This window comes from Mesoplodon mirus, assembly GCF_964341445.2.
Source record: "Mesoplodon mirus genome assembly, chromosome: 11".
NCBI lineage: Eukaryota > Metazoa > Chordata > Mammalia > Artiodactyla > Ziphiidae > Mesoplodon > Mesoplodon mirus.
Window position 1 is genome coordinate 25,254,383 of NC_138987.1, and position 16,307 is coordinate 25,270,689.

At 41.3% G+C, this 16,307-nt stretch overlaps 1 protein-coding gene across 1 annotated transcript in view; it reads left to right on the forward strand.

Moving 5' to 3' along the window:
• ANO4 (anoctamin 4) overlaps window positions 1–16,307 on the forward strand; it is a 422,302-nt gene that overhangs the window by 301,869 nt on the left and 104,126 nt on the right. The window contains exons 9-11 of the mRNA XM_082634623.1: window positions 4,875–4,981; window positions 11,292–11,347; window positions 13,587–13,708. Of these exons, the coding sequence (XP_082490749.1) occupies window positions 4,875–4,981; window positions 11,292–11,347; window positions 13,587–13,708 (285 nt within the window). The remainder of the gene's footprint in view (window positions 1–4,874; window positions 4,982–11,291; window positions 11,348–13,586; window positions 13,709–16,307) is intronic.

The window sequence follows — 16,307 nt, forward strand, 5'->3', positions numbered from 1 at the left end:
TGCCATGGGCAGCTGGCCACAGGAGAACATATCAGTAAATAGCAAATAACCACAGCCCCAGGAGGTCTGGAGTTAAACCTCAGTTTCACAGCGTTTTCCTTTTCTATTTCATCCCTCCTCGAGTAAAGGAGGTCAGAGCCAAGAGCTGTTCTCCTCCAAGGAAGGCAGGAGGGTAGAGGTCCTGGAGGGGGTCAGTGGGAGCTTCAGGCTCAGGTCTGCTCATTACTTAGTGAGCAGGGCCTTCCTCATAGGGCAAGATGGAAGCATTCAGAAAGCCCCCTTCACACACATGCACACAGGCAGACCTTCCAGCAGTTCCTTTTACAAAAAGAATGGGAAGATTTGGAGCAAGGTATTTGTTTTGTTTTGTTTTGTTTTGTTTTGTTTTTGGCTGTGTTGGGTCTTTGTTGCTGCTCACAGGCTTTCTCTAGTTGCGGTGAGTGGGGGCTACTGTTTGTTGTGGTGCGCGGGCTTCTCATTGCGGTGGCTTCTCTTGTTGCAGAGCACGGGCTCTAGGTGCGCGGGCTTCAGTAGTTGTGGCATGAGGGATCAGTAGTTGTGGCTCGCAGGCTCTAGAGCTCAGGCTCCGTAGCTGTGGTGCACGGGCTTAGTTGCTCTGTGGCATGTGGGATCTTCCCGGACCAGGGCTTGAACCCGTTTCCCCTGCATTGGCAGGCGGATTCTCAATCACTGCGCCACCAGGGAAGCCCGGCATTTGGTTTTTTAACCCTTTCTCAACACCTGCTGATTGTATGACTTTGGGCATGTTACAGAATTCCTCCAAGGGGTAGGATAAGGAGATAGATGTTTAGAGCCTTAATCATATGGTTGATCCTCCACCAATTCAGTAGTTTATTCCCCTCCTCACCACTGAGGGTGAAAGTAAGAACAACCTAGAACAGAAATTGCATTTTCCCTTTAAATTTTCTTTTTTCTAATATTTCAGGGTTTTTTTTATAGGTAGTACTTACTTATGATAAAAATGTCTTAAGTGTGTACAGTGAAGTTTCCTTCCTACCTTCCCAGTTCTTCCCAGAGGCAACCAGTCTTTCCAGATGTTTATATATCCTTCCACAGTCATTCTATGCATGCACCGGCAAACATATATGTCAACACATATATCTGTGTACTCCTTTACATGTATATGTTTTCCTCTTGGACACAAATAGCTGTATGACTGTTTTGAACCTTATTTTTGCCCTGTAGTATCTTGGAGATTTTTTATATCTACACTGAGCATCCTTAATCTCTTTACAGCTGCAGTGTTCCATTGTAGAGTTGTACCATTATTTGTTTATCCACTCCTCTGCTGATGAATTATTTAGGTCATTTCCAGAGGTTTGCTATTATAACCCATGCCACAATGAACATTCTTGTACATCTGTCACTTTGCACATGGGTGAGCATACTTGTAGAATAAATTTCGAGAGAGGAATTGCTAGATCAGAGGAGATGTGATGAGGCTATATGAATAATTTTGATAGACCTGGTCAAGATGCCTTCATAGAATTTGTACTTGTTTGCTGCCCAGCAGCAATGTGTGAAAGCAGAGCTGAGTTTCTAAGCCTTGGTGGAACCCTCATACCTCAGAGACTGAACACCAAGTCTTACATTTCCCAAAACAGCTCCACTTACATGGTGTTTGTGTGTGATTTCATTTGAAGAGGGTTGTTTTGTAAGTGGCTAAGAAAAGCTTGAGAACCGTGATGTAGGAAGTCATCACTATTCTTTCTCTTAGGCCTCCAGTTTGAAGGAGTGACAGCGAAAATGAGATTGCTCCACACCCTACAAGAAGCTCCTTAGACAAGTAACATGGAGAGAATAGTTCATATGGTAGCTGGAAAGATGGAGTGGGTAGAAAGATTTCCAGGAAGCAGAAATAGAGGCCAAGGTATAATGAGATGAGAGTTAGTCTCATAGGCCCCCACGTTAGCTGGGGTTCTCCAGAAGATCTCATTTGTTCTCATTTGAGCCAACTTTAAGGGCTTATCATATGCCAAACCCCATACCAGTACTGGAAATAGAGATGTACATGGTCGGTCCCTGCTCTGAAGAAGCTCTTACAGAGAAGACAGTCATGTAGGCAGACAAGTTCTATATAATGTTATAGAAACAACAGCAATGGTGACAGCTAACTCTGAGAGCTGATGAAATGCCAGACTCAGGCTCAGCAGTGCTCCTCATCTCAGCTAATTCTGCAGAAACCCTATGAAAATGATGACAGTGCTATCCCATTTCACAGATGAGGAAACCAAGACCCAGGGAAGTTGAGGGACAGTCCCAACACCACACAGTAAGTGGCAAAGCTGGGGTTCAGGCTGAGGTCTGTCTCACTTCAGAGTCTTAAGGGAAAGTGGGCGTGATGCTGAAGCTAAAATTTCATCTCTCTCCTTCATGAAATGGTTTTCTGCTCCCTTCTCTTTTCGTAGCACCACGTTACTCTTCAGGGTGCGCGTGGGGGAGTCAGGGAAGACCCCCGGAGGGAGATGTGACCTGAGCTGAGGCTCTAAGGATAAGTAGAAACAAGGAGAGCATTCCCAGCAGAGCAACTCTTGGGCTGATCCCCAGGAGAGCCAACATCCAGGAGTCAGAAGTTTCTGCCCCAGGGAGGCAAGTGAGTGGCATAGATAAGATGACAGCCTCTGGAGCCAGACTGCCTGATTTCGGATCCTGGCTCTGACCCTTACTGAGTGACTTGGGTGCATCACTTAACCTCTCTGGTTCTTCACCTGTAACACGGGGCTATACAGTACTGACCTCCCGGCTTACTACAAGCATGGAATGAGTTACCATATCTGGAGCTTATAATAGTGCCTGGCAGCACATGCTCTATATATTTGTTCCCATTGTAGAATCTCTAGGATCCAGGTACAACCTAGATGTAAAGAAGAGGAAAACAAAATTGTGAAGTTCACCTGTGGCGCTTATTATACAGAACTGTTACATGAGCTCCCAACATGTAATGGGGTGCTATCAAAAACAGAAGTAAGGGCTTCCCTGGTGGCGCAGTGGTTGAGTCCGCCTACCGATGCAGGGGACGCGGGTTCGTGCCCCGGTCTGGGAAGATCCCACATGCCGCGGAGCGGCTGGGCCCGTGAGCCATGGCCGCTGAGCCTGCGCATCCGGAGCCTGTGCTCCGTAATGGGAGAGGCCACAACAGTGAGAGGCCCGCGTACCGCAAAAAAAAAAAAAAAAAAAAAAAAAAAAAAACAGAAGGAAGAGGAAAACCATTTAATGGAAGAGGGACATGCGCTTTTAGCCCAGAATTGTCTTGTCAAGCGTGGTCATGCTTATCAGCTTTCAGTTATCTGAAATTGTGAGTCAAAAATGGGCTTTTTTATTTGTTGTCTACTTTATGACATCTTTATTGGTATTAAAGTGTAGTGGTCTGGTCTGTCTCAAATAAGGTGAAAAAGCAGAGGAGGATAAAATAAAAGGAACCGCATTTGATGTAACTCTTAGTTTTCCCCTCTTCCTCTTTGATGTCATAAAATGTTTTCAGAAAACCCTAGAAAAGACATAAGATAAATGCTGCAGCTTTCTCATTTACCCACATAGCATTTGTCTCTCCTCCACCAAGTCAAATTACCTTTTTCCGAGAACAATATTCTATAACAGAATACAAGAGAAGTAGAAATGAGAGGAAAGTCCTTCTCCAAGAAATCGGTCCATGTGATTTACATTTTGTCTTCATATTCTCTGGCCTTTTTCTCCTTTACCCCAAACTCACATTCCCAGTTGTATTCCCAAGCCAAACCCCATGCTTGGACCACCCTTTCTCCAGGCCAGTTTTATCTCCGAATGATTTGAGCAACACCGAAGAATTCATCTTCTTGGGAAAAGAAATTTTAATAGAGAGAGAGGAGAGAGTACTGAACTCTCTGGGTGGCAGAAGTGCAGCTGGAGGGGTGGCGAGACTTGCCGAGGAAGGTGACTTCTGAGCTGGATTTTGAGGGCGATGGCTGCCACCATTGATAAGCCTTGCATGGTGTCCAATTCATGCAAAGTACCAAATAAAAGTTTGCTGAGTTAATAAACTTTATAATTTATGAAGCAATTATACTTTCCCAGTATCTCTAATATTCTACCATTTAACACGTTCTTGGTGGGCGAAGACCTGGCCACTTCATGCTGCATTGTACGGTCCTGGAAGCTCTTATCTGTTACCTGGAAAACCTCTCAGTAGGGTAGGAACACCTACTGGGAACTCAGTGTTGTGGGGGGTGTGTGTGTGTGTGTGTATGAGTCCTGTGAGAAACTGCAGAGGCTGGGTGGGCCCTTGGCTGAGAGAGCAGCAAGCTTAAGTACATGCTCTAGAAGAGAGGGGGGCCCCTTCCAGGAGGGGAGGAACATGGGAAAGGAGCGGAGAGAGGCAGTTTCTAGAGACGCGCCTCTGACCTCACCCCTGAGCCAGGCCAGAGCTCATTACCCAACTCTTGTGTTTGTCACCCAAACCAGTTTCAGATATTAAAATTCCTGAAAATGACATGGGAGGGGATGAGGTAGATGACAAAAGGAGATAAAAACCAAAATGAATTTTCAGTTGAATTTATCTAATGACCTTACTGAGAAAAAAAAAAACAAGATATGAGGCTTAGCCTTGGTATTAGTTGAAAGTGACTTAATTTCATTTAGCTACAGCTCTTTCCTGACATAATGATGTGAACGTTCTCAGGAGGCTGAGAACCAAACTGCTGAGATTTGTGAGCCTCTTGCCTCTGGTGTGACCTCTGGGTTCTCTCATGCTGTTCCAGACATATGCTCTCTGTGACAGATGGAAGACACCTCTATCTAAGTCACACCAAATTATATCAAAGATTAGATCCCTTGCCTCCAATTAATCCTCAACTTGTGCTTTCAATATGTGTGTGCAGCTTCATCATACACAACAAAGACACTTTCTTCAACAATGCCACGAGAAGTAGAATTGTACATCATATTTTGCAAAGAATAAAGTATGAAGAAGGAAAAAACAAAATTGGTAAGTAGTATATTAGTATAACAAGCTACATTTGATTTGGGGGATTACAGACTCTATCGTTTGGTTTTATTAAGTTGATATCAATTCTAGAAATGCTCATCATTCATAAAGCCTCTAACTGCATACTCCCCTGATGGATAACTCAGAAGTGTAAAATCTTAGTAGAATCCTTAGATCGCTTTTTAAAAAATAACATGGCATCTCATTTATCTAAGATCATGGAGAAGTGCTCTCAATTCAACAAATATATAAGGAGTGCCCATTATGTGCCAGGTGCTGGGTGAGGTGTTGGGGAGATGAGCACCATTCTCTCCTGGGGCATATGTTCAAGGAGTTAAAACGGACAATAAATAAGTAAACACAACACATAACATGAAGAAACCGAAATGGATGATGTTTCAGAGATAGACGGCTAAGGGGTGGGGGTGAGTTCAAGCTGAGATGGATGGAGTGGTCAGGGAAAGCTTTTCTGAGATGCTGAATTTGCACTGAAACCTGAATGACAAGAGGGAGCCAGTGTGGGAAGTTGGAAGAGCAGGTGTTCCAGGCACAGGGAGCAGCAAAGGACAGAGAAGAGCCGTCACACACAAGTACATCCTCCAAATAATCACCACCCCCAGTAAATAACCTCCACACATTACATTTGGGGCATTTGTACGAGAGTCTTTCCGTAATATATTACCAAATATCCTTCCTTATTAAACAGATTACTATATATCAGGAGGATTTAGGTGGCTTTGTTTTTGGGTATCTCTGTCCCAGTGAGATTTTTATCAATACTTTGAAGAATGACCTATATCAGTCAGGGTCTAATCAGGACACAAAAGCCACACAGAATTTGAACAGGGAAAGTTCATATAAATAACTAACTGTGACAGAGGTTTGGAGTTCATGGAGGATTGGCTAGTAAAGGGTAAGAAGAACTCTAAAGAATAGAAGAAGAGCAGATATTAGGAGCAGCCACCACCCCTACAGACAGTCCCCACAACAAAGCTGAGATGCAGACCTTGTTGGAAAGCGTGCAGCTGTGGTTCACTAGATGGCAGAGCGGTTTGCTGGGGCTTCTGTGCCAGGAGGACTCTCTGCGGATCTGCCGTCTCACGTACTGGGAGAAGCTGCCTGGAGGGGTTCCAAGGAAGCCATTCATTGGGAGGCATTGCACCAGCATTATTACTCTGTGAAGCTGTTCAGGGGGACACCTGCCCTTAAGGAGGTGCCGAGGCTGCTGGCCACCAGGCACTGCAGGCGCTGGATTCCACAGAAGCTATGAGCTGCAGAAGCCTACTGAGAGGAGCATGCTAGCACCAGGAGGACAAACTCCTTTCTCCCCCATTGTCCCTGCAGTGCCTTCTACTGACAAAGCTTAACATTGTACCACCTGGCAGAGGAGAAATATTTACAAGGTCCAGCTCCATTATTGCAAAGCAGGCAATGAACCTGTATTTGGAGCTAAGGGGCAATAAATTGATACCTGGCACATAGCCTAAACGGTCTTCTCATCGGGCTTTCAGGTGGGATGGAGGCCGGAAGGATGCATTATGTTAGTCATTGCAGTCAGACCCCCATGGATCTCAGTGATCTGGAAATCTCAGCCACATCCAAAAGATGGCATTTAATAGTTTGTAAATGTAAAGTGCTGCACTCAAACTCAGCGAAACAGCTACCCTGATACCGTGTGGGAGAAATGTTGCTCAACACATCTTGAAGACAGATAGACTTGGGAGGTTGAGTTGAATGCAAGTGTGAGTCACTGGTATGCCGAAGCTGCAAAACACTACTTTGATCCCAAGCTGCATAAATTAAAATACTATAGGGAGAAACAGATACCTAGTCCAGATCTGAATACACCTGGAATCATATGTTCAGTGAGAGTCAATGTAGGTGGGTATGGTGAAGTTGAACCTGATTTAGGGCTTTCTTGACTTCGATGGGGTTGTAGGTTAGCACGTTCTGATATTCTCTGCAGCAGTCATCCATCCTTGGGACACATTCCGCCGCCCCCCCCGCCCCGTCCCCAGTAATGTCCTCCATGGCCATTCTAGCTCCAAGGATTTCCTCTTCTGAATTCCAATGGCAATTATTTTTGCAGTGTCTATTTGACAATCATGTACAACTCTTCTTTCATTATGTTGAATTATTTACTTTCAATGACATTATGAAAATTCTACCAACTAAAGAGAACCACTGTTGACATTTTTGGGTACCAAATAACTTAAGTATCACATTAATTACTCTTTTCATTTTTATACCCCATTTTTCCACCTGATTTTTTTTTTAACAAACTTAGGATGTGCTGTACATACTTTTATCATACTTTTCTTGGTTAACATCATATCAGGAACATGCTAGAAAACAAGTGAGTGGAAGTGAAATGATTATGGCAGTAGCTATTCTGGATTATTTCATAACATGCAAATAATTTTTAAAAACAGTCCCTTCACTAATATTGGTAGTATAATACCAGCACACCTCACAACTCATTATAACATACTAGGGTATTGAGAATCTGCAGCTAAAAATGGCTGATCTAGATAATAAGCTCCTCAGTTGTAAATAAGTTGCCTTATTCACCTTTATATCATCATTGCCTAGCACAGGCATATAGGAGGAGTGCTTGTTGAACTGAATTGAAAATCTTTTAAACATGATCAATGTCTAACCATCAGCATTCTTACACAATCAAAGACTGTGTACAGTGAGGCCATATAGCAATTATTGTGCTTAACTTTTGCATCTCAAAATGTGGGCTCTGTTTACAACTAGTCAAGATGGAGACAGAAAAGGGGCAAAGACAATAATTTTTAAATGTTTTGAAAAAACACGAGAAGTGTAGTATTGTTACTAGTAAGAAATGATCATTGTAAGTTTCTCTCATTTGATGAAAGAAGGAGAATTCTCTTCAAGAACCCCAGTGCTTTGAAAATCAGTAATGACGAACTGAAAAAATATCTGGTTAGAAATAACCAATCTCAGAATAAATTACTAACCCAAGATCAGACATTATGCTGAAAAATATGGAGTAGAACTATAAATGCTCTGTTGACCCAATGTTCCATTATCATCTTTGGTTTCATAGATAAAAGAAACAACATGTTAGAAGAAAATTTAATTTATTGATAGAATTAATGTTTATCCTGTGTTATTTTCTGCCTGAAACTCTTTCTGAAAGTGGCATCTTGCATGAGCCAACATTGATTAGAGATAATACAAAAATACTGTCTGTAAACATGATTTATAAGGGTATTTCAGTGGAGCAAAAATTACCACTGTGTAAGTTTTTCAATTTCACTCTGAGTTTATTACAACTCTGAAAATCAAACCTAGTGAAATCCATTTTCAAAATAGAGCAATTAATAGATCAACAAAGATTTATTTAACAATATAAGTGCATAAAATAAATCTTGAGATGAAGGCATATTTTCAAAACTGGTGCTCAAAGGGGAAGTTAGTAAGGTGATAGATTTTAAATATTAACTACTTTCTTACTTTTCAGGTCTGTGATAAATTATCATAAATTTACAAAGGTCATCATGAGAAGTCTCTTATTAGGTCCCCGTGAATCTTATTTTTTCTGTTATTCTGGAATATTTGAAAGTTATTGATGATATATGTAGAATTCTTGATAGAGGCTCCAGAAAATCAAAGCTTTCTACATAATCATTTATTCATTCATTACAAAGGTATTTATTGAGGGCCTTCTGTGTGCTAGACAAAATACAAAGCCCTATGGATATTTGTATTTCAGATGCTTTTCTTAGACATTTAGTGTTAATGTCAAAGCATCTTAAAATACATTTAATCATGTTACCATGATTAAATATACCTAAACATTAATTGACCCTCCATCAATAAAAAGTGAATCAGTGCACGTTCCATTTTCCAGTTAGGCTAAGCCTCTGGACTCTAATCAGGATCTAAAGCATGGAGAGTACTCACCTATAAGTCACTTGGGAGACATCCTTCCAGTCATCTTCTTTGAAGTACATTTTAGGAAGTAGGTAGTATTCTTGATCTGAAAGAAACTTTAAAGATCAAAACATTACACTTCCACTTCTGGCCAAGATGGAGTAACAGGCACTGGATTTGCTCTCCCACCTGAAACAGTCAAAAAAGGAAAAACAAAACATGTATGAGACGACTATTTTCAAGACACTGAACATTGGGCAGTCAAGAACAGGGAAGCCCGAGGACAGAAAACAAATGAGGTGAGCCCTACAATTGCCCCAGCTTACTATAGTGAGATGGTTTCTGGACAGCAACACAGGGAAGAAGAATCCAGGCAGAACCTGGTAGACTCCATGAGTTGACAAGATGTTACTGAGAGTCCAGGGAGACCAAGGCAGCCAGAGTTCACAGGACAACATACCAGAAAGCAGAGAGCTTCCCAGAGAACCCTGAAGATCTGCAGAGGGCCACCTCAACTATTTAGTAGAGTACCGATTAGTACACACATCAGGAAACTACCCAAGGCCAGAGAAAGAGCAATCCAAAAGGATTTCCAATGAGATTGGAACACCTCGTAATTCACAAAGGATTAAATAGAAATGGTCTGAAAATCCCAGTCCAAAATTCAGAAGTTGCCACTAAATTTAAAAAGCAAGACCTGGGCTTCCCTGGTGGGGCAGTGGTTGAGAGTCCACCTGCCGATGCAGGGGACACGGGTTTGTGCCCTGGTTCAGGAAGATCCCACATGCCGTGGAGCAGCTGGGCCCGTGAGCCATGGCCGCTGAGCCTGTGCGTCCGGAGCCTGTGCTCCACAACGGGAGAGGCCACAACAGTGAGAGGCCCACGTACCGCAAAAAAAAAAAAAAAAAAAAAAAAAAGACCTAATTTTTTTGCTGCCTGCAAAAAAACACTTTAAAGACACAAATAGGTTAAAAGTAAAAGGATCAAATATATATATATAGCACACTAACCAAAAGAAAGCTGAAGTGGCTATATTGATATCAGACAAAATAGATTTCAGAGCAAAGACTATTACCAGGGATAAAGAAAGCCACTTTACAATGATGGAGGAGTCAGTTCATCTGGAGGACATAACAATCCTAAATGTTTATATGCTTAATAACAGAGCTTCAAACTACATGAAGCAAGAACTGCTAAAAGAAATAGGCAAGTCCATAATTATACTCAGAGGTTTCAATACCCCTTTTTCAATAATTAATAGAACAAGTAGACAGAAAATCAATAGGGGTTAGAAGAACTGAACAGTACAGTACAAATAACTTAATTGATCTTTTAGACCACTTTACCACCAACAGTCGAATACCCGTTTTTTTAAGTGCACGCAGAACATTACCAAGAGACCATACTTGGGGACATAAAATAAGACTTAATAATTCTTTGACCACCTTGGAATTAAATTAGACATCAGTAAGACCATCTCTGGAAAATTTACAAATATTTAAAACTGAATATATTTTTAAATAACTCATGGGTGAAAGAAATCAAAAGGGAAATCAGAAAGTTGCTGTTTTCAATGAAAACACAGTATATCAAAAAGTGTGCAGTATTTAGGGAGAAATTTATAGCACTATATGCCTATACAGGAAAAGAAATGTCCCAAATAAATGACCTCTCCTTCCACCTTAAGAAACGAGGTGGGGAAAGGAAATTAAATCTAAAGTAATCTAGAGTAGGTAGATGAAAGGAAATAATAAAAATCAGAGAAGAAATCAATGAAATGGAAAACAAAAAAATAGAGAAAATCAATGAAACCAAAAGCTGGTTCTTTGAAAAAAATTCATAAACCTGTGGTGGACACACCCTAGGGTGACTCCCCAGTGTGTAGTCCCTTCCCCTTAAGTGTGGGTGGAAACTGTGGCTTATATCTAACCAATAAAACATTGCAAATCCACATATCCAATACCCCTCTCCCATTTTATGGATGAGAAAATTGAGGCCTGAGGACAAGAGGACTTTCCAAAGTCATCCCACTAGTCTAATGCAGAGGAATTAGGTTTGTCCATATTAAAGCTTCTGGACGAAAATGGGAGAGCTCCTGGTGGAAAATCATCTTTTTGGTATGATTAATTCATCCACTTCTCTCAGCGCACACGCTTCTCTATGCCAAGCACCATGCTAGGTATGCTTCACTGTTTTGTTTCTGTTTGAAAACCTGATTTTCTAGTCCTTGATTCCAGTTTCCTAGCAGGTAGCAAAACTTTCTAAGCTATTGTCCCCAAGTAGTTTTGAACCACTTTTGAAAACGTAGATTGTTTTCTCCAAAAACTACCACCCTTACATTAGTCTTACATTGTGAGGATTTAAACTCAGTATTGATTCACATTGGACTTTTTTATTGTTATAGGTCTGAATCGTTTGCTTACTAATGGCTCCTATGAAGCTGCATTTCCTCTGCACGAGGTATTGTCCTGCCTTTTCTCCTTCTCTGTCAATTCCGTGTTATTAAATCAGCTTCTGGGGATAGTGATTAATTTAGAGTTTGTTGATATATTTGTTCAGAATAATTTGCTCAGTGGGTAGTTGGGGAGGGCCTATTTGCATTGTGATACCTCTCCCCCAGAGTAGATTTATTTCTCTCTGTCTTTTTATTCTAATTGCATGAGTACTTGAATCAAGAGTCACTCAGCGTGAATTTAGAGGAATAGCTGAGGGACCCCAAGTCATAAAATTAAAGAGACATTGAAAATTTGCATGAGGTGCCAGACCCAGCGGGAAAATGTCTCTGAAATATATAGTCTCTGCAACAAAAAATTTTATAGCTAATCCTTAGAGAGTGGGAGGAAGCCATTTTGCAAAGTCTCTAGGAACTAAAGGATGATAAATAGAAATTAATAGTATTGTACTTATTGTTGCTTAAGATGTATAAATTTTTATATTCTCCTTATTTACTACATGGTCTTTGTCATCTATTAGGACTTTTATAAATGTAACTGTGATTACCCTTAACTCTGTTTCCCCCATTAGACTTTGGGTAATTTAACCCAGAATTCACTTTATATACATGGGTTTTCAGGGACGTAATTCTCATGACTGGTGAGAGATTACTGTCATTTTCATGGTATTGAGCCTGTACCAGTCGCAGTACAACACAGAGAACACAAAGATAAATATCATAGCCCATATCCTCTAGGACCTCACACAGTAGCCAGGGTGAAACTACTGTTAGAGAAATTTTCAGAAAAATCTTCTATGAGAAACAATGTTAACAGTTGGCCAATTAAGCTTGGAGGACAGTTCCAACTATCCACCAATGGCAAGTCTTTCCAAAATATACTTCTTATTTGGCTTATGGTGTTTCTTCTCTTGATTTTAAACACCAGGAGGATGGAGAGGAGGGTGTAGAATATTTAGGCCTTTTTCATTAAGGAGACTAGAGGCTTTCATCTGAGGCCCTATTATAGACAGCCATGAAACCCTTTTGGAGTGATCCTTTTTGTGTAACAGAAGCAAATATTTTGACACAAAGGTTTTCTGGAGTCACACACAGGTGTTTCTGAATGTTAAAGACAGATGTCCCCAAAGCATATCATTATTAGCTGGCATTGCCCCCAAAAAAAGGGTTTCAGTGATGACTGCATCCTCCCCCTGCCCATCCCTTGCCTATGGTAAGGGCAGTGTCTGAGCAGTGGTAGGTGGACAGAAGTTTCTGTGCAGGCAAGTGGGTGGTGGACATCTTGCTAAAGCCCTGTATTTTATAAAAAAGAGAGCTTCCAAATCAGTAATAGCAGCTGCAGCAATAACATAATCGCTCTTTTGACTTTTTGCTTTCAGTTTAACTTGATTATTTTATTTGACCACATAACAGCCTTCGAAGGCAGGAAGCGCAGCTCTTGTTGCCTTGTTTTATGGTAAAAATTTAAATAGAGGTTTAGAGGAATGTTAGAGTGAGTTGGTGTTGAGCTGAGCTAGAACCTGAGTTCCTTGTCTCTTGGGCCTGTTCACTTTCCACTAAGAAAGGGCTTCTCAAGTTAAAATGTCAAAAATTAGTTCACCTCCAGAAAGTACCTGTTCTGTTTGTGAAACTAGCAATTCCACTAACTGAACTTAGAAACGCCCTACTCCACTGACCCACGGTCTCCTCATTTGTTCCATGAGGAGGTTGAATTATATTTGAATTATTGTAATTTTTAGCTCACTTACCACTCTTGCATTCTAGGGTTTTCTTATAGACAAGACCATTTGACCAGGTTACAGCTGTGGCTGTTTTACCAGCTACTCTATCTTGAGACAAGTGGGAAAGAGAACTCATAAGTCTTGGGCATGGCCTCTGGGGCAGGATGCTCTATTCATTCAAACCACAGAAGAAACCTAATGAGGCAGATGTTGTTAGTTCCACTATGACCTGGGAATCCAAGGCTCAGAGAGTATAAGATCTCCTAGCTAAAAAGTAACAGAACTGAATTTTAACTCAGTTCAGACCTGCCTGATTCCGGCAAGCGCGGGCTTCTTACTGCATGGCATCAACATCAAGATTATGTCCAGAATAACTAATCATACTGCTTTCCCTTCAATAGAATGGATCTGTTTTTTCTTCATATCACCCCTATTGCTACTCCTGCCATAAAGGCTAATATTACTATCAGCTTTTCCTTTTGGCTTTTGTGGGTATTACCTCACCAGCAGTGGTGTTTTTATCCAGGGAAGTTACAGAAGTAAAAACTCCATTAGAACCCACGGAGCAGTAAACCACCGCCATCTGCTCTATGAGTGCTGGGCCTCCTGGGGCGTGTGGTATAAATACCAGCCTTTGGATCTTGTAAGGTGAGTTTTGAACCAGATGCAAATATAACGCTTACACAGGTTGATGAGGGCAGACTGTCAACTGGGACAAGCCAACATTGGGGGAAAAAAAAAAAAAAACAACGGTCTGAGGTGCACAGCTGACACTCAAATCTGACTTCTTCCCAAGAGGGCAGCCTATCAGAGGACATGGGCCGTTCTTGGTAAACCTGACCTCCCTCTGATGAGGCTGGCGTTTCCTCCAAAAGAGCCTTGGAAAGGGGCATGTGAGATCAGCCAGGCCTCCCCCAGGATTCCAGAAGAAGTTCATCACGCATGTGACTATTAATGACAAATTATCTATAACAGTTATAGAGCGGTAACACTGTTTGCAGATATTAGTGACAAATGGAATATTAGTTACTATTATGCAAGTAGGAAATAGAGGGTGCTGGCGTTCTAATAAATTTCAGGCTTACTTTAATTTTCACTTAAAACTGATAACCTTTACAGATTGTTTTAATTCTGCAAGTCAAAAGAGTATATCAGCTTTTAACCTATGATATTTGTGCAGTAAAAGTGTGTGTTTTCTTTAACTGTCTGTGTATGCCCAGCTTTCTGCCATGGAGGCATTATACTCTGACATCTCATTATTTATTTAGAGACTGATTATTAAGATTGAGTAGTAACAGTCCACACTTCATGGATTCCTTATTAAAAAGAAAGTCATGTCTCACTTCCGAGACTAGCCAGATTTATTTCACTTTTCCCCGAGCCCTTAAAAAATGATGCCAGAGGAAAATAAAATAATAAGACAACTCACTTTACATTTCGTCTCCCCGGGGAGTCATTCTTCCTTCCAGAGTCCTTGTTACAAGGGTTTACTCCTGTTGACCCAAGGCCATTGACGAATTGTGTCCCCTTCTCTGTGTGAGTAACAAATGATCCAGATGATCTGGGTGAGTGGACAGTATTTTCTGAGATGAGATCACTTGCCTTTGACGAGTCTCAATATACAATAAAATAGTAGGGAAAAAATATCAAAGCCAATTCTCTTTCCAGCCTGAGTCCCATGTTACAGGATTACATCGATTAAAAATTACAGAAGATTGCTGCAGGCAAAGCAGCTCCCATCCGTGACAGTATCTTGATTAAGATGTTATCATTTTTCAGTGAGTATTAATTAACTGCCCATTGTGTTCCTAGTACAATGCTAAGTACTAATGGCAAAGACACACAGAAGCCATGGTCTCTGGCTTTGAGAAATGCACAGTTTCTTTCAGGAAAACCAGCCCTGCAAACTTGAGACAACTGTAAAACAAGACCATGCATAATTTGGTAACATGTGTGATGGAGGCCAAATGTTCTACAAAAACTAAGAAAAACGGAAAGGATGGATATGGGCCAGTGCCCCTGTGGAAGGTGCGGAGCTGAGCCCTGGAAGAGCAGTGGGATTTGTGTTGGCCAAAGGGAGGGGACATGAAAAGCACAAGCAAGGTTTGAGTGGAATGAAGTTGTGGAGCAACTGGGGGATCTCATCTCTTAAATAGTGCTTGTCCTATATCTAGATTTTGCTTCCTCCATATCTCTGGAATCTGGCCACACCCCAGCATCTCCTCTACCACTGCTGCTTCCTTCACCCATGACCTGGACTATGGCTGTTTTCCCCTACATGGTCTCCCTTTTTCCTTTCTGGCCCTTCCACTCCATTCTCCACCCTGGAGACAGAATGTGAAACTGGTCATGTCCCCAGATTGGCTACAGTCCTCTCATGGCTTTTCATTTTTCTCAGGAGAAAAATCAATGCATTTAGCATGGTCTGCAAGGCCCATCGAGGCTTATCCTGTGCCAACCTCACCAGCCCATTTCTTATTATCAGTGTTCCAGCCACACCACCCTTATTTCACCTGGTCCCTCCTATCACACGGCCTTTGTAGGTTCTGTTCCCTCTGCTGGAAACACTCTAGCCCATCCCTAACCCCACCCAATTAACTTTCATGCATCAGCCCAATAGTCACGTCCTCAGAGAGGTCTTCCCTGGCTAGAGTTGTCAGATGACTTTGTTATATACACTTATCACATTGTGTTCCCCTCCTTTGTAGCTGTTTTCCCAGTTTTGTGATTATAAGCTTATTTCTTTAATTGATTTATGTGTGTCTCCTCTGTCACCCTAAAAGCTTCATAGGAGGAGGGACCAAGCTTATTTTGCTCGCCATTGTGTTCTCAGAACTTAGCACAGTTTTTGACACATAGTAGGTATTTTTTAATTTGTTGAATGAATAACTGAATATTTGTGTATATGAATATATGTTGGAAAAGTCTTCTGGAAGTGGAAGGCTTCTGTTGGGACACAATAGAAGATGGGATAAATAAATAATCCATGCTTTTAGGAGCCATTGAGTACTCTAGGGGGAAAGCAGCAGACAGCATTTGGAAACAGATGGTCAACATTCGTTTAGAAGGAGAATAAAAAATAATTCGAATATTCTTACATTGGACTAAGAAGTAATTAACTTCTAAGTTATGAAATTTAGCTGTTGAAAAGCATAGAAAACACAATAATGATATTTAAGAAATAAAAACCAAACTTCACAGACCACAGGGCACTAGGCAGGCTGGTTAGTCTCAGGAAAATATTTAC